Source organism: Melopsittacus undulatus, chromosome 12, assembly GCF_012275295.1.
Source record: "Melopsittacus undulatus isolate bMelUnd1 chromosome 12, bMelUnd1.mat.Z, whole genome shotgun sequence".
Classification (NCBI taxonomy): Eukaryota; Metazoa; Chordata; class Aves; order Psittaciformes; family Psittaculidae; genus Melopsittacus; species Melopsittacus undulatus.
Genome location: NC_047538.1, coordinates 18,880,352 through 18,902,497, shown reverse-complemented (window position 1 = coordinate 18,902,497; position 22,146 = coordinate 18,880,352). Strand labels below are relative to the sequence as shown.

The 22,146-nt window shown below is 55.5% G+C and overlaps 2 protein-coding genes and 1 long non-coding RNA gene across 4 annotated transcripts in view; 1 reads left to right on the top strand and 2 right to left on the bottom strand.

Moving 5' to 3' along the window:
* Positions 1-638: 638 nt before the first annotated feature.
* On the bottom strand, positions 639-3,394 carry LOC117436854 (uncharacterized). The gene is made up of 2 exons (XR_004550181.1): positions 3,278-3,394; positions 639-2,112 (listed from the first exon to the last, which is right to left on the bottom strand). It is a non-coding gene; the product is annotated as an uncharacterized lncRNA (long non-coding RNA).
* A 622-nt stretch (positions 3,395-4,016) lies between these two features.
* LOC101881292 (sodium-dependent serotonin transporter-like) lies at positions 4,017-9,818 on the bottom strand. Its single transcript, XM_034068432.1, has 13 exons — positions 9,692-9,818; positions 8,280-8,414; positions 7,965-8,184; positions 7,597-7,735; positions 7,266-7,400; positions 6,650-6,753; positions 6,366-6,493; positions 6,162-6,274; positions 5,847-5,978; positions 5,625-5,724; positions 5,341-5,441; positions 4,505-4,672; positions 4,017-4,097 (listed from the first exon to the last, which is right to left on the bottom strand). Exons 1-13 carry the CDS (start codon positions 9,777-9,779, stop codon positions 4,017-4,019), a joined length of 1,644 nt encoding a protein of 547 aa, XP_033924323.1. The 5' UTR covers positions 9,780-9,818.
* A 4,145-nt stretch (positions 9,819-13,963) lies between these two features.
* Positions 13,964-22,146, top strand: part of SGSM1 (small G protein signaling modulator 1) — a 31,281-nt gene continuing 23,098 nt past the window's right edge. For both annotated transcript variants that reach the window (XM_034068627.1, XM_034068626.1), the window contains exons 1-2: positions 13,964-13,983; positions 14,060-14,103. In XM_034068627.1, the coding sequence (XP_033924518.1) occupies positions 13,965-13,983; positions 14,060-14,103 (63 nt within the window). In that variant the 5' untranslated portion in view covers position 13,964. The remainder of the gene's footprint in view (positions 13,984-14,059; positions 14,104-22,146) is intronic.

Sequence of the window (22,146 nt, the reverse complement as noted above, 5' to 3'; positions counted from 1 at the left end):
CAATGAAAGGGAGCACCATGGGACTCCTGAATGCTTGTTTCTGTACCTCCCTTTGTGTGAGTAACAGGAGAGGAGCAGCAGAGGGTGCACAGCATGTTTAATGTTAATGCTGTGTAAAGCTGAGTCCAGCCTCTCTTCCAAGGACTCTTGAGACTGATGCAGGAAAGCAGCAGCTCAAACACCTCTAGTTCATTCCAGAACTACAGCTGGCTTTTGAAGTGTTTGAGATGGGTGCTGTTTGCACTTGGTTTTGAGACTTAACCACATGCTTCTTTCTGTGCTTTTGGACTGTTTTAAGCATATGGGCTACTGTTCAACAGCTACAGCTGGTGATGGGCTTAATGTGGATAATCCTTACTCCGGCTTGGATGTCTTTCGATTTCAAAATGGAATCTTCCTCGCTGGACTTTACCTGTTAACATCACTGGTGACTGCACCATGCTCAAAGAGTGAGCTCTGAGGTCCCTGTTACCAGTTTCTTGCTGAAAAACTCCCATGAAAACAGGGGCTTTGCCCAGTGCTGCTGGCCTAGCAATGGTCAGACCTGTGAGCTGATGGGAGGTGGCAAGAGGACAGCTTCATCCTTCATCCAGCTCCAGAGTTAACAAAGGAACATCCATGAATAAAGAAGAGCCTTGGGCTGTTTACTCAGCTTTTTATTTGTACAAAGAGACATGGCAGGGAGTGAGGGATGAATGCAAACCAGCATGCTGCTCCAGGGAATGCCAAGCTGGAGCTGTGAGCTGCATCCACCTGCAGGAACAGCCGCTGAGGACTGAGAGGAATCAGCAGTGAGGACTCAGAAAGAAAGGGATCAGAAAGCAGCAGGCAGCATTACTTTGCTTCCTCATCCATGTTTCCCTTCAGTGAATACCTGGATCTGTTCTAGACCAGCCTCCTACTGTTATTTGATTAATAGAGCATGAGCAAAGCAAATTCCCCATTGCAATCATGGAGTAGTTTGGGTTGGAAGGGCCCTTCAAAGCTCGTCTAGTCCAACCCCCCTGCAGCAAGCAGGAACGTCCTCAACTAGACCAGGTTGCTCAGAACCACATCCAGCCTGGCCCTGAGTGCCAGCAGGCAGTGTCCTGAACAGAACACATTGGATGCAGCACAAGGTTTTAGGGAGCAGTCAACACAGTCATTCTGGAAGGGAAGTTTTAAAACACTAAATAAATTACTAGGCAGACACCCCTATGTTAAATAACACGTATACTCAAAAAGCAAAATCCAGTTACTACTCTGAGCAGTGCAAACAAAACAGCAGCATTCATACCAAGTGGGATTCCAGTGTAAACACCTGAATCTCTTACTGATGGGACAGGGCTGGCTGGAGCTTCCCCAAAAGGAACCTGCAGGAGCTGGATCCCTCAGTGGAAACCCTCAGCTGCATCCCAGCTCTTGACAGGCTGGGCATGGACATTTGGTGCAAGGTGGGTTGGGGCTGTTTAGCCAAGAGTTAAAGCAAATACCATGGGGCATGACAAGCCTGTCCCAGAGTGGCTACACCAGGAGGGAAACATGGACCAGACGCCCCAGCTGCCAAACTACAGTCATGGAATAGTTTGGGTTGAAGGGACCTTAAAGCCCATCCAGTTCCAACCCCTGCCATGGGCAGGGACACCTCCCACTACAGCAGCTTGCTCCAAGCCCTGTCCCATCCTCAAGATTCAATATTCAAGCGAGGAACCAAGTTAATGTGAACACAAAGCTACATGTGGTGGAACTCAGTACGCTGTGAGCAGCTGGCTGTGCTCTCCTGGTTCCGGGCACCGATCACTCCAGCACATCCTGATGGATCAGCCTCACTGCAACGCTGCTCAAACCCAGCCAGGTTCACTGCGGGAGCTCCAGAGTCTGCCTGCTGTGACTTCCTGCACCCGGCCATGCTGGTGGTGATGGAGCCATCAGGGCATCCTGTGGCTGGCAGGAGATGCAGCAGGGCTGGGTTCCAGGCAGGAGAACAGGGGGGGCATGAGCAGTGCTTCCAAGGACAGCCCCAGCCCCGGGCCTGGCTCTGGCGCCGCTACCGCCGCCGCACGGGCTTGTAGACGCAGATGGCCATGAGGATGATGGTGAGCAGCAGCGCGCTGAGGATGCTGCCGAGCAGCACTGCAGGAGGGTGACATGTTAAGGACACGTTAACGACACGTTAACGACACAATAACAACATGTTACCAACACATTAATGATATGATAAGGACACTATAAGGACACATTACCCACACGTTACGCGCGCATTACCCACACGTTAAGGACACGTTACCCACACGTTACCCACACATGCCTCACATGTTACCCACATGTTACACATTACCCACACGTTAAGGACACGTTACCCACACGTTACGCACACGTTACCCACACGATAGGCACACGTTACCCACACGTTACACGTTACCCACACGTTACCTACACGTTACCCACACGTGACCCACATGACTCACACGTTACCCACATGTTACACGTTATGCACACGTTAAAGACACGTTACCCACACGTTAACTACATGTTACACACACGTTACTCACATGTTACCCACACATGACCCACACATGACACGTTACCCACACGTTACCTACCTGTTACCCACACGTGACCCACACGTTACCCACATGTTACACGTTACCCACACGTTAAGGACACATTAGCCACACGTGACCCACACGTTACCCACACGTTACACGTTACCCACATGTTACGCACACGTTACCCACACGTTACACGTTACCCACACGTTAAGGACACGTTACGCACACATGACCCACACGGTACCCACACGTGACCCACACGTTACACGTTACCCACACGCTACCCACACGTTAAGGACACGTTACATACACGTTACACGTTACCCACACGTTACCCACACGTGACCCACACGTTACCCACACGTTACACGTGACCCACACGTTACACGTTACCCACACGTTAAGCACACGTTACCCATACGTGACCCACATGTTACCAACACGTTAAGGACACGTTACCCACACGTTAACTACATGTTACACGTTACCCACACGTTACACGTTACCCACACGTTACTCACACATGACCCACACGTTTCCCACACATTTCCCACACATGACCCACACGTTACCAACACGTTAAGGACACGTTACCCACACGTTAACTACATGTTACACACACGTTACCCACAGGTGACCCACACGTTACACGTTACCCACACGTTACCCACACGTTACCCACACGTTACGCACACGTTACCGGTCCGTCCCCCCCCCCCCCCCCCCAGAACCATCCCTGCCCTCACCCAGGTTCTGTTTCTGCAGCACCGCGTAGGGACGGCCCCGTCCCGCCGGGCCCAGCAGCGCCAGCGCCGCCAGTGCTCCCTGCCGCACCGCCGGCATCCCGCGGCCCCAGCCCCGCCTCTTCCGGCGGCACTTCCGGTTGCGGGAGCAGCCAATGGCAGCGGGACCCCAGCCCCATGTCCCTCCCCCCCCCAAACCGTGCGTGCCCCATTGGTCCCCTGCGGCCCCAGGCTCCATGGGCTCCGCTGCAACGGGTGACCCTGAACGAGCGGCGCCGCCCGGAGGGGACGGTGATGGGCACGGCTGCAGAGCAGCGCAGGCCGGGGCTGCAGCCGGACCGGGAGCTGCTGCTTTGGCTGCACCGAGGTGAATGTGGGCTCTGGGAAGTGTTTAACGGGCGTCATCAGTGCCGAGGGATGCGGTGTTACTGGTTCACAACAACGGATCCGGTGACAGCAGCTTTATTTCCCGGTCACTCACGGCACAGCCAAAGGCACTGCTGGGCCGTGGTGCCCCGTACCCGGGGTTGCAATGGATCCCGGTCTGCACCGGGGTCGGGGATCCTCTTCACTTCCAGCCTACTTCCAACCTGGGAGCAGCACGGGCGGCACCGGGGGAGACGCTGGGGGCGGTTTGCTGCGAGCAGGCCGATGGCAGCGGCTCCTGTGCCTGCCCCATGGCTCACACAGGGCAGGGGCAGGAGGCCGGGGCAGTCTCTGCATCCCCTGCCATGCCGCCGGGTTACAGCACCGGGGACATGGGCACGGCCTCTGCCTGCGGGGCTCGTGTGGCTCTCTCCGGCCAGAGGCAGACAGAGAGGCGCTGGGGAGAAGAGGCAATGGGTTTCCTTCCTGCCCAGGGCCTTAGAGCTCCTCCAGCTCCAACCCCTTCCACTGGAGCAGCTGCTCCAAGCCCCTGTGTCCAACCTGGCCTTGAGCACTGCCAGGGATGGGGCAGCCACAGCTTCTCTGGGCACCCTGTGCCAGCGCCTCAGCACCCTCACAGGGAACAGCTTCTGCCTAAGAGCTCAGCTCAGTGTCCCCTCTGGAAGGTTAAAGCCATTCCCTTTGTTTTATCCACCCAGCCCCACTCCTTGGGTGTGTTTTAACAGGCACATGAACAACGATGCTGAGGATGCATGAACCATCTGCCCAGCTCCTGGTCTCGGCTCACCCTGTCAGGTCCCTGCCCACCCCCAGCCCTTGCAGGGGCCATGGCATCACCCTGACCTGCTTGAGTGACCCTGGTGTCCAGACGAGCTTGTACACCATGTAGAGGGGGATGCAGATGAAGGATGATGCTACTATGAGGTACCCCACCGAGATGCTCCACTCAGGATACTGATAGTTAAAGAGGGTCAGCGGCGGCTGGTCCAGGAGGGAGCTGATCACTATGAACTGTAACCAATGGAGCAGAGAGGGATGCTCAAGGGGCTGGACCACAGCAGGAGATACCCCACTGCCAGTTACAAGCAGGTAGAGCCCCAAAACCCACGTGCACGACATGGGTGGCACAAACCCTCTCTGGTGATGCTGCAGTGACACTTCCCAGCTGCCAGGCTTGGGGCTGGGAGGTCTTCATGTCACAAACCCCACTGGGAGCGTGGCGTGCGCAAGCTGCACGTCCCCAGTGCTGCACAGCATCGCTCGCTGTCTGCTTTGATGATAATTCCTCCCTCTAATAACCACGGCCAAGCACTCAGAGCACTAATTAATCCTCACAAGGCCTCTTCTCCCGCAGATGTGGTGAGATTAGACCCTCTGCCTCTAAGCAGCCTTTGAAGTTCTGGGCGAGCTGCATTTCAAAGGGGTCGGATCCAGCTCAGTGCTGTACCCGTGGCTGGCGGTGCCAGCACAAGTGTGGGACCAGGAGCATGAGGTGAAGCTGTGCTTGTGCCATGTGAGCTGCCAGCTCCCAGCTCTGCCCCAGAGCTGCAGAGGGGCTGGAAAATGTAATTGCAGCTTGTTCCTTTGTAAACCCGGCTGGTACCAGGGGATGGGGCAGCAGCAGCGTAAGGGGCTGGTACAGGGCAGCCCTGCCTTTAATCCTGGCCACAGACACTCACCGCCAGCAAGGCAGGGCTGATGGCCACCCAGCACACCTTCCAGAACACACCTGGGGTGAAGCCCAGCATGGCTTTCACATCGTGGGAGAACCTCTGTATCCCTGCGGAGGAGAGAGCTGTCACAGCATGGAGATCCATGGGGAGCACAGGGGCATCCACATGCTGCTCCGTGCCCCATCCCACATGTGCTTCTGCCCCTGGATCCCATGGCATTGACTCAGTGCATGATGCAGAACATGGTGTAAGTGCCTGCAGGGGGTTAATGAACTGAGGGGGTTTCTTACCATAAAACCAGGACACAGCGATGGTTTCCAGGAGCACCACAGCCAGGATGGAGCAGCCAGCTCCAAACTCCTCCAGCAGCTTCACCACATAGGCTCCCCCCTGCAACAGCACAGGGAGAGCGGCTGCAGAGCCCATAGGGAGCAGGGGGAACCCTGCCCAGGGGATGCTGGAGATAGGAGTGGGGATGTGGAGGGATGGGAGCAGAGCCGGGTGCTGCTCACGTAGGTGAGGGTGCTCAGGGAGCCCAGGAAGCACACGGTGATGAGGCCGAGCACAAAGAGCTCCCGTCGCCCGGCCAGGACCTGCGGGTACTCGTCCATCACGGCTGTGATCACGGCCTCCAAGCCCCCAAACTGCAAAGGAAACAGCAGAGCAGGGTGGAGAAATGGGATGTGGGGATTGTGCTGCTCCCTCAGGCAGTCTGGTCCCATCCTGTCCCCTCTATCCTTCCCATGCTCAGCAGGCTGCCCTGCTTCTGAAGGCCACAGCATCCCCTGTCACCCACTATAAGCCATGGGACACCAGGCTGCACCCACCGTGCTGTCCAGCCCCAGGGTTATCATCATCAGGAAGAAGATGATGGCAAAGAAGGTGGATCCCACCATGTTGGCGATCGCTTCAGGGTAGGTGATAAAAAGGAGGCTGGGCCCTAGGAGGGGACAGGGGTTTGGTTTGCTGCTCCCCGGCTGCTCTGCACACACAGGGGCAGGACGGGGCAGCTGCGATGGAGGGAGGGGAACCTTTGTCTCTGGCGACATCCTCCACCTCCACGTCCCTCATCTCAGCCATGTAGCCCAGCACGGTGAAGATGACGAAGCCCGAGAGGAAGCTGGTGAGGCAGTTCACTGCGCTGGTCACCAGCGCATCCCTGCAGGGCAGAGAGCACGGATGGGAGAATCCCACCCCGCTCAGCACCCCCCGGGGCTCCCTCTCCAGCCCCACACAGTGAATGGGGCAGGATGCTCCGGCTGGCGCACAGGAGCTGCGGGATGCAGCCGAGCATCCCATGGCTGCAGGAGCTCACCGGTAGCAGTTGTTATGGAAGGGGTTGTAACTGGACAGAGCGAGAAGGACACCGAACCCAGGGCCCAGGGAGAAGAAGATCTGTGCGGCAGCATCCACCCAAACCTGGCAGGAGAAGCAACAGGCAGGGCTGGGGGTACCCTACGGTGTGCCCACCACATGGCATGGGGATGGGGTCTGTGTTGGCACATGCTGCCAGACCTCTCCTGCCTGCCCCATTGCTCTAGGAGCAGGGAAGCTGCTGTGGGATGAAGGGGGTTCATTTCCACCCTGGGCTCCTGCAGCAGCAGGATTAAGCATCAGCGTCTGTGTGCGCCCGTGTTGAGAAGGGGATGAAGTCGAGGGGAGCCCCGAGCCCCCCATGCCTGCTCCTCAGTGCTGGCAGTGGGGCCTTTATTCTCTTTAATGTGAACTCTCAAGTGCTGCCTGGTAATTGCCCACAGGAAGCCCTTTGTGAGCCCAGGGCACAAACAAAGCCCGGTGGTGATGAGATGGGTGATTCAATTACAGATTTACATTACAAGAGCCTGTCTGTCCCTGTAGGAGCCAGGGCCCCATTGCCAGACTCACGGTGTCTGTGGCAGGGTTTGGGCGCTGGGGTCCCACCGCGCACTCACCGCAGTGCTCAGGAGCTTGCCCCAGTCCGGCCGCAGGTAGAAGAGGACCCCTCTCCATGCCCCGGGCAGGGTGGCCCCTCGGACCAGCAGGATGAGGAGGACAGCATAGGGCAGCGTGGCCGTCACCCACACCACCTGCAGGGAGCCAGCCCTCAGCACGGGAGCACCCAAACTGCCCGTGCTGGGCACGGCAAGGGTGGGAGCATGGGGAGGAGGTGATGGTTGTGTTTGAGCAGCCTGGAGAGCTGCGGGACCCCTCCGGGGTTCGATGCCTCCCCCATGGCTGTGGTGGGGATGCTGAGCACAGGGATGGTGCTGGGGGCTCTTTTACCTTCCCAGAGGTTTTCACCCCTTTCCACAGGCTGAAGTAGACGATAGTGAAGATGAGGAAGAGGCAGAGGAGCAGCTGCCAGCGGATCCCCCCCACATCATCCAGACCCCCGGACTTCTGGACCTCCAGGACCTTCCTCCTGCGGGATGGGAGACCCATAGTCAGGAATCAGCATAGGCAGGAGCAGGCAAGTCCCACCTCACCTCTCCCCCAAGCACACCCATAGCAGGGACCAGGAGCTCCTCAAGAGCATCCCCATGTGAGACCCTGCTCCCTGCATCCCGGTCCTGCTCCCCAGCACCCGAGTGCCTCGAGGGTGATGTGCCCCACGTTAAACACCTCATCCACATACAATGTGTTGTACTTACGTGTAGAACTCTTCAGCGGGGGACCTGGAGAAGTTGGTCCAGGTCACGTTGCTCCTCCCGAAGTAGTTGGTACAGTCGGGGGTGTTCCAGGGGTTGTCACAGCTGGCCCAGGGCAGGGAGCCCGAGAAGGACGAGCACAAGTAGTAGAGAGCCCAGGCGATGATGGTGTTGTAGTAGAAGGAGACATAGAGGCCAATGATGCAAATGGAGAAGCCGATGCCTGGGAATAGAGAGGAGCAGGCTCAGGAGCCGGTGCTGGTCCAGCCCTCTCAGTCTCCAACCCAAGTGCATGGCCATGGCCTGGGGGTCTCTTACCTTTAAAGATGGGGCAGATGTGCTTCCAGATGGGGATGGCGCCCATCCTATGGAACTGCCCCAGTGCCAGCTCCATGTAGAAGAGAGGAACCCCTCCGAAAACAGCCATCAGTGTGTATGGGATGAGGAAGGCTCCTGTGGGGCAAGGAGCAGAGCGGTGGTGACCAACCCGTGCCAGCCTCAGCACCCTCACAGGGAAGCGCTTCTCCCTAAGAGCTCATCTCCATCTCCCTGGCAGGTTAAAGCCGTTCAGTTTGAATGTTGCCCTCATCCTCTTTGTCCTCCATCACCTTTACCAGGGTTACACTTGCACCCCATGGATGTTCTGGACCTGGAGCTGCTCTCCAGGCTCAGGAAAGCTCTGCTGGGGTTAAGTGAACCCCAATGGCTCTTCCACCCAGGAGCCCTCCATGTGCCAGTGGGGCACCCCCAGCATCCCCCCATACCCCATGTGCCTGGTGGGGCTGGCCCAGCCCCATTGCTGTTGATATCCCACGAGGATTCCCATGTGGACCCAAAGCAGCTCTGGGATCAACGCTCTGTGCATGGGGTGGGTGAGGAAACCTCCACTCTGACCCACATCAACGCGGAGCAGCTCAAGTTCACTGCCAATCCCACAGGAGTAAATCCCAAATAGTCTGTGTTTCAGCGTGGGCACCCGGGATCCCATCATAGCCTTGAGTGTGGTACTAATGATCTCCTCCTCATTTCCCAGGCACCAGAGGATGCTTTCAGCGATTTAACTGCACTGCAAACACCATAAAACTGGAATTCCTCCTCTTTCATTTCCACACAGGGGCCCTGCTCTGCTCTGCTCCACTTGCAGCACTTTATTTAGGTGCCATTTACTCGGGCTGGTTTCCCTTCACAAAGCTTCTGCACTTCAGCTTCTTGTTGATCCCTCTCAGGTTGAACCCCCTGAGCACCGGCTGCGTGTCCCTGCTCCATGGGATGAGCCGGGATCTGCAGCAGGTGCTGGGATGCTGGTTGGAGTAAGGGTTGCATTCCCAAAGCCTCCAGATCATCAAGTGGATGAACCTCCCAGCCTGGATTTAGGGATTCTCAATCCTTTCATGCAGTTTGGACCACGGGAGTTTGCTCTTTGTGATCCTGGAGCTGGTAATGCACCTCTGAGGAGGGAATGGCACCGGGAAGGAGTGGATAACACCATTAAGGAGAGAACGGCACCGGTAAGGAGTGGGTAACACTGGGAAGGAGTGAATGGAGGAGGGTTTTGCATGGAGAAAGACACAAACCAGAAAAGAGGCAGAGGTCAGGAGGAGCTGGGTCGGTCTCTAAACCGCCCTGTCCAGAGAGGAGGCAGAGGAAGGAAAACAGCAGCGAGGGTTTTGGCATCAGAAGGATGAGACCCAGGTTTCCTTGGAGCCAAGAAGCCTTTGCAGTGTCCTTACCCCCTCCGTTCTGGTAGCAGATGTAAGGGAACCGCCACACGTTGCCCAGATCCACCGCGAACCCGATGACCGAGAGCAGGAAATCCATCTTTTTGCTCCACTTGTCCCTGGGGTGGGTTTGTGGCCCCGGGGCCGTGTCCTGCCAGGAAGGGCTGTCGGGCACCGGGCAGGGCTGTGCCATGCTGCGGATCCTGCAGGATGCAGGCTCAGGAACTTGGGTTTTCCGTGTGGCTGATGACAGCTCCGAGGAGGGGAGGGTCGGGCTGACTGCGCTTCCCCACCTCCCGCTGGACCCAGGGCTCCAGCTCCCTGCTGCACACATGGAGTTATTGATCCTTTTAACTCCTCGCATCGGGAACACGACCGTTCCCTCCTAGGGCTTTGTGAGGGGGACAGCTCCCTGCAGGGAGGCAGGGGGAGCCCCGGAACACAGCCTGGTCACAGGCAGGAGGGGACAGTGATGCTCCGATGGGATTCCAGCCCCTCCGCTCCTGGGGTCCATGGATTTCAGGGTTGGTGCAGTGGATCTGTATTTGCACACAGAGGTGATGCTCCTGACTAACACTTATTTCTTTCTCCTTCAGTGTATTTTGCAGTGAGTGCTCTGTGAGTGATGACATTGGACCTACCAAGGGAATAACAGCCCATTCTTGCAGGGACAGCTCTGCAGAGTGAATGGGAAATGGGAACACCAGGATGCAAGAACAGGGCACAAACGTGACCCACACTCACCGTGAGCCCACTCGTGTGCTGGGTTTACCTTCGTGTGCTGCCCAGAGCCAGCACCACTCGCAGAGGGCTGGTTGAAGCCACCCCACATCACCCCATCATCCCATGGACCCATGGACGTGTTGGGGTGTTCTGCTCCAAATAAGCCACCAGCTTCTGCAGCTCAGGTGTGCTCAGGAGGCAGCATGTGGGAAACCATCACTGCTCAGTGCAGCAGCAATTGAAAGGTGCCTGTACAGGGTCGGTGCCTGTGCAGGGTCGGTGCCTATGCAGGGTTACAGCCGGGAAGGTCCCTGCACAGGGCTGGTGCTGAGCGAGCCCTTGCACAGGGCTCGTGGGTGCTGCGGGGCTCCGGGGTGCTCCAGCACTGGGTTTGCAGCCGCCTCATCTGTCATGAGAAGAGGCAAGAGAGGAGCTGGGAGCAGGATCTGTGCTCCCAAGGCCACGGCTGGTGGGTTGCTGTGACAACGTGACGCAGCACCAGCCTCTGCCCAGCACCTGAGCCTCTGGACACTGTTAATCCTGCAGGCACACACAGAGACCTGTTAGAAACAGCATCAAAAGCACGTTTGGGGTTGGTTTGGGTGTGTTTGCCGGGGCTGTTGGACCAGAGCAGCTCAGGGCTGATGCTGGTCCATGGTCACACATCCCAGTGCTCTTCAGTGAGGGGACAGGACAGGCTGTGCCTCAGTGGGTTTAGTCCCTCTGCAGTGGCACAACCACCCCGGGCAAGCGGCGCGGCAGGGGATGCTGGATGGGGTGAACTGGGGTGAACTGGGATGCTCCATCCCAGCGGGCAGTGATGGGTGCTGTGGGTCCCTGTGCAGGGCTTCTCCCCTCTGCTTGTGAACCATGATATCACTGCTCCTTTTACCTCCTGGTTGTGCTCCCCGGAGCCGAGCCCGGCACACAGGGGAGGCACAGTTAATCTCCTGGAGGTTTAGACAGGATTTGTGTCACTCATGGGGCTGTGCAAAGCCAAGAGCTCAGCTGCGATCCTTGCAGCACGGGGGGGACACAGGCACGGGGGGTTAAAGACACGGCTGTACCCGAGTGCTGGGGCTGCAGAGGGGCTGCAGTTCCCCTTCCTGCTCTGCTCCAGCCCATCCCATGTGCTGTTGGTTTGATGCCATTCCAGCAGCCCCATCCCTGATGGACCCCCGGGCTCCTTGCTAGTGAATGAGCCGTGAATGCACCCAATGCTCCCATCCTGCTCCCACCTTCTCCTGGGGCGCCAGATCACCTGCCCATGCTGCTGCCTCTCCTCCAGCATCAGGGCAAGGCTGCTGCTGTCAAGTCAATGAGGAGAGAGCTTTGAAATCCCTATTTCTTTATTTCAGAAGCTGGAGAAGCCCTCACAGGATCTCTGGGATCATGGGGATGGAGGAGGGCAGAGGAAGAGGGGTCTTGGGGAGATGGTTTCACTGCAAGGAGCTGTGCTCCCCACACTCAGCTCCAGTGTTTTGGGGCCCAGCAGGATCCCAGCTCTCCAGCCCACCAGGGAGATGAGTTTCCCCCCAAGCCCAATGTCCCAGCCCCAGTGTTAGGGGCTGTGTATGCTGGTCCAGTCTGCCCCATCACTGGTACCACCAAGGCTCAGTGTGCCCGTCAGTGACACACCAGATGGGGGGTTCTGGGTAAAATGCTGTTATTTTGCCAACTTCATTGGTAACTGTTTTTGTCCATCAGCTGGCATGCAGCTAGAGGCATTCCAGAGGCCATGCAGCACCTGAAATCACACACAGCTGAAGTCAGGGGTGCTGGATCCGGGTGTTCACCTTGAGGTGTGACAAGGAAAGGGAACCAACAGGCAGCTGCAGTGGGGTTTCTGCATTTCCTTGCTCTGAAGGCTGACTGGTCCCAGCACATCATCCCTCATGCTGTCTAAGCATCAGCTGCATCACAGACGTACTCTGTGCACTCCCTTCATCACTTTATTTTGCTTTTCCCTATTATTTTCCTCACTTGAAGCACAAATCGCTTTAGATTTCAAATGCAGAGTTTGAATCCAGCTCGAATCAGATTTAAATGTGAATTCCCATCGAGTTCGAGGCTGTTTCTATACAGGATGATTATTTGATTAGCACATTGCTTTTATCCTACCTGCTCATCCGTGCAGCGAAATGCAGAGGAGTGGATTGTGGTTGGAAAGCAGCTATCCTGTGTGAGCCGCAGAGGCAGCAGTGGGGAGGTTAATTTAATTAGCATGATACTCAGAGATGTAACTTAATCACATTAAGGACAGATCAACGTGCTCTTGTTTAAGCTCTCCAGACTGCAGAAAACAGGAGCCGATTGTCTCCCACCCATCTTTAATCCAGGGAGAAGCAGACTTTTCCAAGGAGAAGGAACCAGCAAGGCTTATCCTGGGCTTCCCTGAACCCCCAAGGGAAGGTTATGAATTAGCCATAGCTCCTTGTACAGCAGCGTTGTGACTGGGAGGAATCCAGGCAACCACTGGTCCCTCTCCAATGCTGTTTCTGGTACCACCTAAACCTCCCTGGGCTCACTCAGAGCGTGTCCAGTCACCAGCTCCTGCCCATCAGGACCAGGTCAGCATCTCCAGCATCATCTTCACAATGGCCAAAGTGAGAAACGGGCAGGAGAACCTTGGTGCTCAAGGCTCTGCCAGGCTCTCCTGGCCGGCAGGGGCTGATGGTTGAGCTCAGATCCATCTCATCTCGGGCTGGAGATGTTTTACAGAGACCAGAGCATGCAAGGTGCTGTGTGACCCATCCGTGCTGAGCCTGGGCTCCTCAGGACACACAGGACCAGACTGGGGTTGGAAGGGACCAAACCAGGCCCAGCTGCTGCCCTGGCGCTAGTGTGGTTTGTAGTTATTGGAAACTGGGCTGCGGAGGAGCCGGGATGCTGTTTCTATGGAAATGTCCTGGAATAGCAATGGGGGAGCAGACAAACAGGAGATTCGTTAATGGCAGCAGCTGGGAGGGATTTCTCTGGAGGGGCTGTGATTTTGATAGCACAGACTTGGCTCTCCCATGAATGTGTGTTCACAGAACCATGATTTGTGTTGAAGGGACCTTAAAGCTCCTCCAGCCCCAACCCCTGCCACAGGCAGGGACCCCTTCCACTGGAGCAGCTGCTCCAAGCCCCTGTGTCCAACCTGGCCTTGAGCACTGCCAGGGATGGGGCAGCCACAGCTTCTCTGGGCACCCTGTGCCAGCGCCTCAGCACCCTCACAGGGAAGAGCTTCTGCCTAAGAGCTCAGCTCAGCCTCCCCTGTTCCCCTCCATCCCCTCCATCCCCGCAGGGCTCCCCCCAGTGATGCGGGTCCCACTAAGGTCGCTTCTCCCCTCGGAGGCCTCTGCGGCCCCGCAGCCCGGACGGTGCTGCCCGAGGGGCCCGCGGGGGGTGTCCGGTACCGGTGAGCGCCGGGGCGCGGCCTCGGTGCACGGTGAGGGCCGGGCCCGGTGCGCTCCCTCCGCCCGGCTCCCATTGGCGGCGGCAGCGGCGGCTCCGCCCCGACGGCCGCGGGTGGGCCCGGCCCGGCTCGGCTCGGCCCGGCACGGAGCGGAGCGCGGCCATGGCGGCGGCCCCGGCGGGTAGGGCTGGGGGCGGTGGGGCCGGGGCCGGGCTCGGGCCGCGCGGCACTAACGGGCTCTCCCCTTGTCCCCACAGAGGCCGAGACCCGGCAGCGGCTGCTGCGCACCGTCAAGAAGGAGGTAGGTGGGTGCGGGACCCAGCGGCTGCAGCCCCGTGCCCCCCGTTCCCCGCGGTGGGACCATCCCCGAGGGCAGCCCCGGCGCTGGCTCCGGCTGCAGCGAATCCGGTTCCTGAACCCCCCATCCCGAGCGGCCCTGGGGCCGCGCTCCGGTGCCGCTGCCCGGTGCCGGGTGCAGGAGCATCCCTGCCGCAGCGCGGCTCCGCCGCTGCTCCCGCAAGTTGTGGTTTCCGCAGGGATAAAGGGACGGTTCCCGGCGCTGCTTCCCTTGGGAACCGGGATGGGGAGAACCCCTCTCCCCCAAAGTGCCCCTGTGTAGGGCAGGAGGCAGACGGGGGCATGCACATGGGTGTCTGTGTCCGTGGCGCTTCCCATCGGGCTGCTCTGGTCCCTCTTCTCAGCCTCTTGAACTCCGTTGGTTTATCCCGAGCTGCCTCAAGCTCCTCTGTGTTCGTGGTGTGTGTGGCCTTAGTGCGGTAGCACAGTGAGCGATGGCAGATCGGGATGTGGGCTGGGAGAGCTGCTCACGGACCCATCCGAGCCTCCCATCGCGGGGTCTGGAACACTGAGCATCAGGGGACCCGCTGCAGGGGACCTGGGCTGGCTCTGCCGTGCATGGGGTGCTGGGAGCTGCCATCTCCTGCCTGTGTCTGTCCGGGCAGGTCACCTCTCCTGGGGCTTTGGAGGGCACCATGAGTGATGTTCTGGTTCTCGTCTTGTGAGCATCTTGGTATCGAGCCTATAGGCTCTGGAGTGCAGAACGTCCCTGCTTGGAGACACTGGGTGCACAAGCCCCAAGGGGGGTAGGTCAGGGTGGCAGCGAGCAGTGCTCGGCTGTTCATCCAGGCCACATTCCACCTTTCAGCCTGTGCCTGGCGCGGAGGTAAGGAATACTACACGTTGCCTTGGCAACGGCAATTAAAGCAGAGAAAGGGTCTGACATTTATTTAGCGTGGTGGATGGAGCTGACACCTCATTATTAGTGTCTGTCTGCGGAGAGAGACACAGCAGCAGCCTGGCTGCACGGCGCCTGCCATGAGGGCAGGAGGGGAGGGCTGCCCGGCTGCCTGCTGCTTAAACCAGGGCCGGGAGCTTCCTCACAGAGATCCCAGTGCACAGGAGCATCTTCCGAGCTGGTTCGGAGCCAGGGTTTGCTCCCTCTGCTCTTCCTCCAGGGGTTGTGGCTGAAGGAAGTGCTGTGTGTGGTGGTGGGAGGAGAGCTGAGGGTTGTGACGTGCTTTTCTGCTGGCTTCTGGTAGAATAAACCTCTTGGGGAGAGCTTACAACAGTCTTCCAATGCCTAAAGGGGGCTGACAAGACACTTGGAGGGTGCTTTGGATGAGGGATGTAGGGACAGGCCAAGGGGAATGGCTTTAACCTGCAGAGGGGAGACTGAGCTGAGCTCTTAGGCAGCAGCTCTTCCCTGTGAGGGTGCTGAGGCGCTGGCACAGGGTGCCCAGAGAAGCTGTGGCTGCCCCATCCCTGGCAGTGCTCAAGGCCAGGTTGGACACAGGGGCTTGGAGCAGCTGCTCTAGTGGAAGGGGTCCCTGCCCGTGGCAGGGGTTGGAGCTGGAGGAGCTTTAAGGTCCCTTCCAACACAAACCAGGCTGGGATTCTGTGACATGGAACAACAGGTTCTCTATTATTTCATTAATTAACAGTTAATTATTTAGCAGTAATTAACTGAAACTGGGAGCCGATGGGGCATTCTTTTGCTTGGTGCTCCCTGTTCGTTAGGCTCATTTTGCTTGTGCTCTGGTTTTCTTACCTCTTGTGGCCTCACTTCAGGTTAAGTCAGGAGCTTGTGCAGGCTCCAAGGAGTAGTAGAAAGGGCCAACTGCAGACATATCTCTCCTGCTTCCCCCCTGGAATAGTGCTCTTCCATAAACCTGCGTATTCTCATTCATTAGCCTGTTTCTGGATTGCTTCAGCCCTGGTTTTATGTGATCTGAGTGCCCAGGGGCAGCTGAGCTCCTCTGGGGCTGGGAACAGCATGGATCCAGCTTGGAAAGCCACACTGTGTCTGTCATCCTCATGTGGTAACCGAGTGAGTCAACACAGTGAAGACAGGGGCTGATTAGAGAAGGCAGATAAACAACAAATGAACCTCACCCCAAGCGAAGCTCTGCAGTGAGCGGATGGGCTCTGCTCTTTGGTTGTTGCCATGGTTAATGCCTTTGTGTTTTGCAGAAGTCCTGCTCTGCAGCAGAGCTGCAGGTTGGGATGAGTTGTGCTGTCGCTGCCGTCCTCCTGCTCGCTCCCCTGTATGGTCATGGTAAATGAGACTGATGCTGAGCGCTGCCAGATTGACTGCTTGTCAGCAGGCTGCAGGGGAAGCAGTGCAAGCAGGATGTTGTGAGGCATCCCTCTTCCTGGTGGGCAGGGTAAGAAGCACAACCAAATCTTCCCTGTTTTCTTTAGATCTGTTACCCGACAGAATGTGGCTAAAGCAGAGACCAAACTCTCTGCTTTAAAAGGGTGTTGGATTTTCAACTCAAAGCACTCTTCTTGCAACCCAGGTTCCTCCCCTTCTTTTTCAAGCTTCATTCTTAGCAGAGGAGAATCCTATGTACGTTTTTCACCTCCTCCAGGTAATTGCATACAAGAACAGGGATTACCCATGAAACACAGAGTGTTCTGCAGCCTGCCTGGGGAATGAATGGTGTGAAAAGCTGAATGGGAGAGGAAAGTAAACAGTTGTCTTGCTTATTCTTCTGCAAAAACCTTAGTTTATATTTAGCTTGCCACTCTGCAAGGAGCTTTAAAGCCTCAAACAGGAGACAAGGCATTCAGGGAGACAAGATCTGTGTGCCAGAGGAGCTCCTTCCTCCTCACCAGCCTCTCCTCTGATGCCAAGATGTCATCCTCTTCTTGTGCCATCCTTGCCATTGCCATGGAAATACCTGGGTTTGCATAACTTGGGACTTCAGAGGAGTTTGGGGCTGGGAGTTTCACCTGGTTTCAGTGCAGATAGCATTGGTCCTTGCCACATTTGCTCATCAAATCCCAATCAATAACAGTTGTGCCTGTATTCTGCCTATGCTTAGAGTACTACTACAAGCTGTTGTTGACCGCAGCCAGCTCCCTTGCTGATGTCCCACAGCCTTCCACTTGATGTATCATTTTCTCATGGCTTAAATGGTTGTCACTCTGTGGTTGTTGACTAATCCCATCATCATATATCACAGGGACAACAGGGAGCCTCTCTTCCTCCCACCCTTTCAGCGCTGTGCCCCCGCTATGCAGCCCTATTGGTGGGCGACAGGGAGTGATTGGTAAGAGCAATGCTTCTGCAGGTTGGGTTTGGTTTCCTCTGTGGCCCTGGTTCCCAGCTCTCAGGCTTCACCTTGGACTGGTGGAAATGGGAAATGAATTGGATGTTGCTCGGGTTTGAAAAATTAATGCTGGTAGCTTTAAATGTGCTCGAGGCCAATTGGAAGGGAAAAGGCCTTTGCGGAGCTGTCGGAGCTCTTCAGGCAGAATGAAGATGAGGGTGATAAGCTGCAGGTTTGTAATGAAAGCTGCTATTTACAGAGGGACCTTCTGATGGCTCTCGAGCACCCAGGACAGCCTTTTCCAAATGTTCCTGTATCACAAGTAAACAGATGGCTTTAATGCAGCATTCCTTGATTGCCTGCATCGATCTCTTCTGAAAAGAGTATTACTGATCACTGGGGACCATTTTCTCTCCTTTTGAAGATAAAAGCAGTGATGTGCAGAAGTGCTCTCATGCTCCAGGAGCCCCTGGCTTGATCCTTCATACCCAGAGCAGGTTTTGTGATGCTTTATCCCTGCATTCATCTTCCTTCTTGGTGTTCAGGGAGATGAGGAGCTCCTTCCTCCTCACCAGCCTCTCCTCTCTGCTGCCACAATGTCATCCTCTTCTTGTGGCATCCTGGCCATTGCCATGGAAATATCTGGGTTTGATTAAATCCCAGACTTCAAAGGAATTTGGGGCTGGAAATTGCACATGGTTTCAGTGCAAATAATGTCAATCTTTGCTAACCAAACCCCAGATAATTGTCAGAGTAAGTTTAGCCCTTGGGAAACAGCAGCTTGGTGGTGTGATGGGTGCAGAACAAACCAGGATCTGCTGTTGGAAGCAGAGAAGTGACTAAAGTTTGTCCTGAAATGCTGCAGTGTTTATGGAGCATCTCACAGCTCGTGGTGCCAACAGATGGTGTGGAAATCTGCACTTGACAAGCAGAACAGGAATAGAAGCAGCTATACCATAAGCCATGGTCTTAAATTAGTGTTGTATGGATGGAGGTTTTGGCCAAAAGTCGATGCCCTATGGAGAAAAAATCTGGTTGCCAAAGAGTGTCAGCAAATAAACATCACTGGGATGGTTCCCAAGGGTTTCCCCAGGGATTCCACATTCCATTATGGACCCTTCTGTTAAATGTCTTAGTGCTTTAAAGCCAAGTGCATGTGACGTGGATGGTGGTATTAGAGCTGTCTCTGTGTTGTGCTGTCCCACTGTGGTGCAAGGGGCTGTGCTCCCTCTTGGTCCATCAGAATGGCTCTAAAGAGGCCTGGAAGTCTCTGTGTATAAACAGTGCAAGGCCAGGTTGGACACAGGGGCTTGGAGCAGCTGCTCCAGTGGAAGGGGTCCCTGCCCGTGGCAGGGGTTGGGGCTGGGTGAGCTTTAAGGTTCCTTCCAACCCAACCCACTCTGTGGTTCTATGGTAAGGGGCAGAGCTTGGCTTCAACTTGAGATGGTGCTGGGAAAGTCTGTCTGGCGCTTGGTTTTGGAATGATCAGGGGGTTGTTGCTGGGAAGATGAGGAGCTGTATCTTAGCACCCTGAGATTGATAACGTGAATTCTACAAACAAGTCTGCTGAAGAAGGATGTTACAGCAACACGACAGGCAGCAGGCGGACACTGCATTTGCAAACGAGAAGATCAATCTGGTTTGGGAGGGGAATTAGACTGAGGAGTTCTGCTTGAGATGAAAAAGGGCTTCAGGCTGCAGCACAGGGAGCGTGGTCTCGAGTGGCAAAAAGAGAGCTGGGCTGGGGCACCCTGGAGAAGAGAAGGCTTCCTAAGGGGAGACCTGAGAGCAGCTCTCCAGGTGGGAGATGCTGTGCTTCAGTACAAATGCCTTAATAACCAGGGAAAAGCTTTGCAAGAAGCATGGCAGGAAAACTGTGTCTGTGAGCATCACTGTGTAGTCTGGAATTCAGGGTGTATGGTGACATGCCTGGCAAAATCCAGCCAGGTGAAACAGCACTGGGAGTCAATATTGCCTTAGAGTAATTAAATGCAGGGTTATTGCTTTGCTCCTGATCCCTGTTATTGTAACTGATGCAGTATTTGGCTTGCTCCACCAAGGTAAATGACAGCAGGGACTGGGTGCAGTTGTGAAGTTGTTATAGCAATATTGGGCTTTCAGATGCAGTGTAACCCTGGGAGTTTTGTAGCAGGGATCTCAGCCTGCATCTCTTATGGAGCCTGGGGCCTGTTGCCTAGGGAAGGGTTTGGGTTTGAGGGGAAAAAAGGCAGTTAGTCAAATAAAACTTCAGTAGCAATGTTTTGGCTGTGATGGAGCTGGTGAGGCCAAGAGGATCCAAAGGAAAAGCTGAGACCACTGGGGTCAGGAGCATCGCTGAAGGTATGGGGCTGCAAGCTCAAATCTCTGCTCTGAAGAGGGTGCATCAGGATTGCCGATGGTCCTCATGAACCCCATAATCTAAGGACTCTTCTCAATGCTGTCACTCTTGGACCAGCTTTGGAGATGGAGAAAGAAGGAAAACAAATGGTTTTCCTTGTAAGTCAGGCAAGCACATGAAGCAAAGAAGGACGAGCTCACTCGTTCACGAGCCAGTGACTCAGAGGGTGATGGTGAGAGCAGCCTGTCTTCTGCTGTGCTTTTGGAGCTGCAATTAATGCTGCTGAGTTTGTGTGGACACCTTGTTCCTGTCTCCCAGAGGAGGGGTGGCTTATCCTGTGCTCACAGCTGGAGCCAGGAGGAGTGCTTTGGTTGTTGTGGAATACTTGATGATATCCCTCTGGAGTTTACCTACAGCTAAATTATTAGTTGCTGGTTTAATTTCCTTCCTAATAAAAGAAGAGCAAACATCTCATTTGCCTTAGGCTGGCTCTAGATAAAGAGTGGGCAGCCTCATTTGTTGAGATTGTTCTGGCTAGAATATGAGAATTAGCATTAAAATGCTGGAATGCAGCATATTTAGAGGCTGTTCAAGTCTTCTCGATGGAGAGAGCCAAACATGGGTTCAGTGTAGTTCTCCATTCCCACACTGCTACAAACCTGCTTAGGGTGGGAGAGTCCTTTGGGATCTGCAGACAACAGCATAGGAGACCTGCCAGGAGTTCTGGGGTTCTCTGGGTTGCAGATGCCAGCTGAAAGGAGTGTCCAGCATTGGAACAGGCTGCCCAGGGCAGTGCTGGTGTCACCATCCCTGCAAGTGTTCACACACCATGGAGACGAGGCCTCAGTGCCATGGGGCAGTGGTGGCCTTGGCAGTGCTGGGAATGGTTGGACTTGATCTTAAAGGTCTTTTCCAACCTAAATGATTCTCTGATTCCGTGTCAGTGCCCTTGTTGCAGTGCCCTTTCCACTCCTGTTTCTTTAGCTCTGTTTGCTCTGTTGTGTTCAGGGTGATAACCTCAGTCAATACAGGGGGTTCGGTTTGGTTTTTAATTGCAGTGAGTATTTTTCCACTACACTGTGTCTCTTGGAAGGTTTTTCTCACTGCCTTGAGAGCACAGGTTGGTTGTGCTGTGTTGGCACCAAGTGCTCTCTGGGCACTCCCTCACCAGCTGGTCCTTGGTCCTGTGGTAGCTGTGACCATGGGTATTGCATTGGAACAGTGAGATGATGCTTGTGCCAAAGGTGGCTGGCAAGCATTACACTGCTTAAATTGGAATATATTCAAATGAGAATATTCAAATGAGATTAAAATCAGAGTTAAAAGCTGTGAAGCCTGAATGAGGATTGAAGTTACCCCCTTCCATGGTGCTCAGCACATGGCACCGCTACAAGGGACCAGACTGTACATTGGGCATAATGAAACCAAGGGCTTGCTTCCCTCACCTCACCTTGCCTGAAGGTGTCCTGGTAAGGGACAGTTTCAGTTGTTGGCCACTTGCCACACTGAAGCACTGAGGGAGAGGAGGGACCTTTATGGAAGTGGAGCCAGGAGCATTCCTGCAGCTGCAGTCACTGCTCCAAGCACAAAGCTGGGATGGAGGAGCTGCAGGAGCTGCATCTTGCTGTGCCAAAGGGAATATCCCAGTGCTCTGAGCCACCTGAGGTCCACATCCCAATGGAGCGCGCTGTAGGATGCAGGAGAAGTCATGGTGCCAGTCCTGCTTCCCCACATCAGAGCAGTGCTGCACTGGGAGCTGCCCTGATGGCTTTGACCTGCAGGGAGATGCTTTTGGCTTTAGACAGGTCTTTTTTCCTTAATCCATATTCGTAAAAGGATTTCCTTTATGGGGCTGTCAGCTGTGCATAACTGACCTTGATTAGATCTTGCAGAGGAGTTGAACTCCCCAAATGATGCTATTAAATGCAAGGTTTGCTTGGCCAGGGCTGGACCTCCTGTTTCTTTCCTCCTCCTTGTGCCTTCAGAAAGAACATCCTGATAAGCAGAGCTGCTCTTCCACCCACACCTCTGCACTGTGAACCCTTTCCCCTCTAATTTCTGAAATCAGAGGGTGAAAAGCAGGATGCTGCAGAGGCACCAGCAGATGAGATCCAGGCACAGCAGCAGCTCTGTGTTTAATAGGAAAGGCAGTTAGGAACTGAACGTGTTGGGCAGAGCTGGGGCAGTTCCTGGGGCCATCAGTTTAGAGCTGCCTCCTCCGTTAACAGCACCAGCACTTCCTGAGCAGGGCTCAAACCTCCCTACCTCTCAGAGCTGCTCTGCCCTCATCACAGGACCATAGTTCCCCCCATGATCCATTAAGGATGTTTCATGTGGAATCCCACCCGGAGAGCCAGAGCACCCTGAGCAGGATTCCCCCACCCTGCGGGCACTGGGAGAAGCCATTTATGTTGGGAGCAGTGGTCCTGGG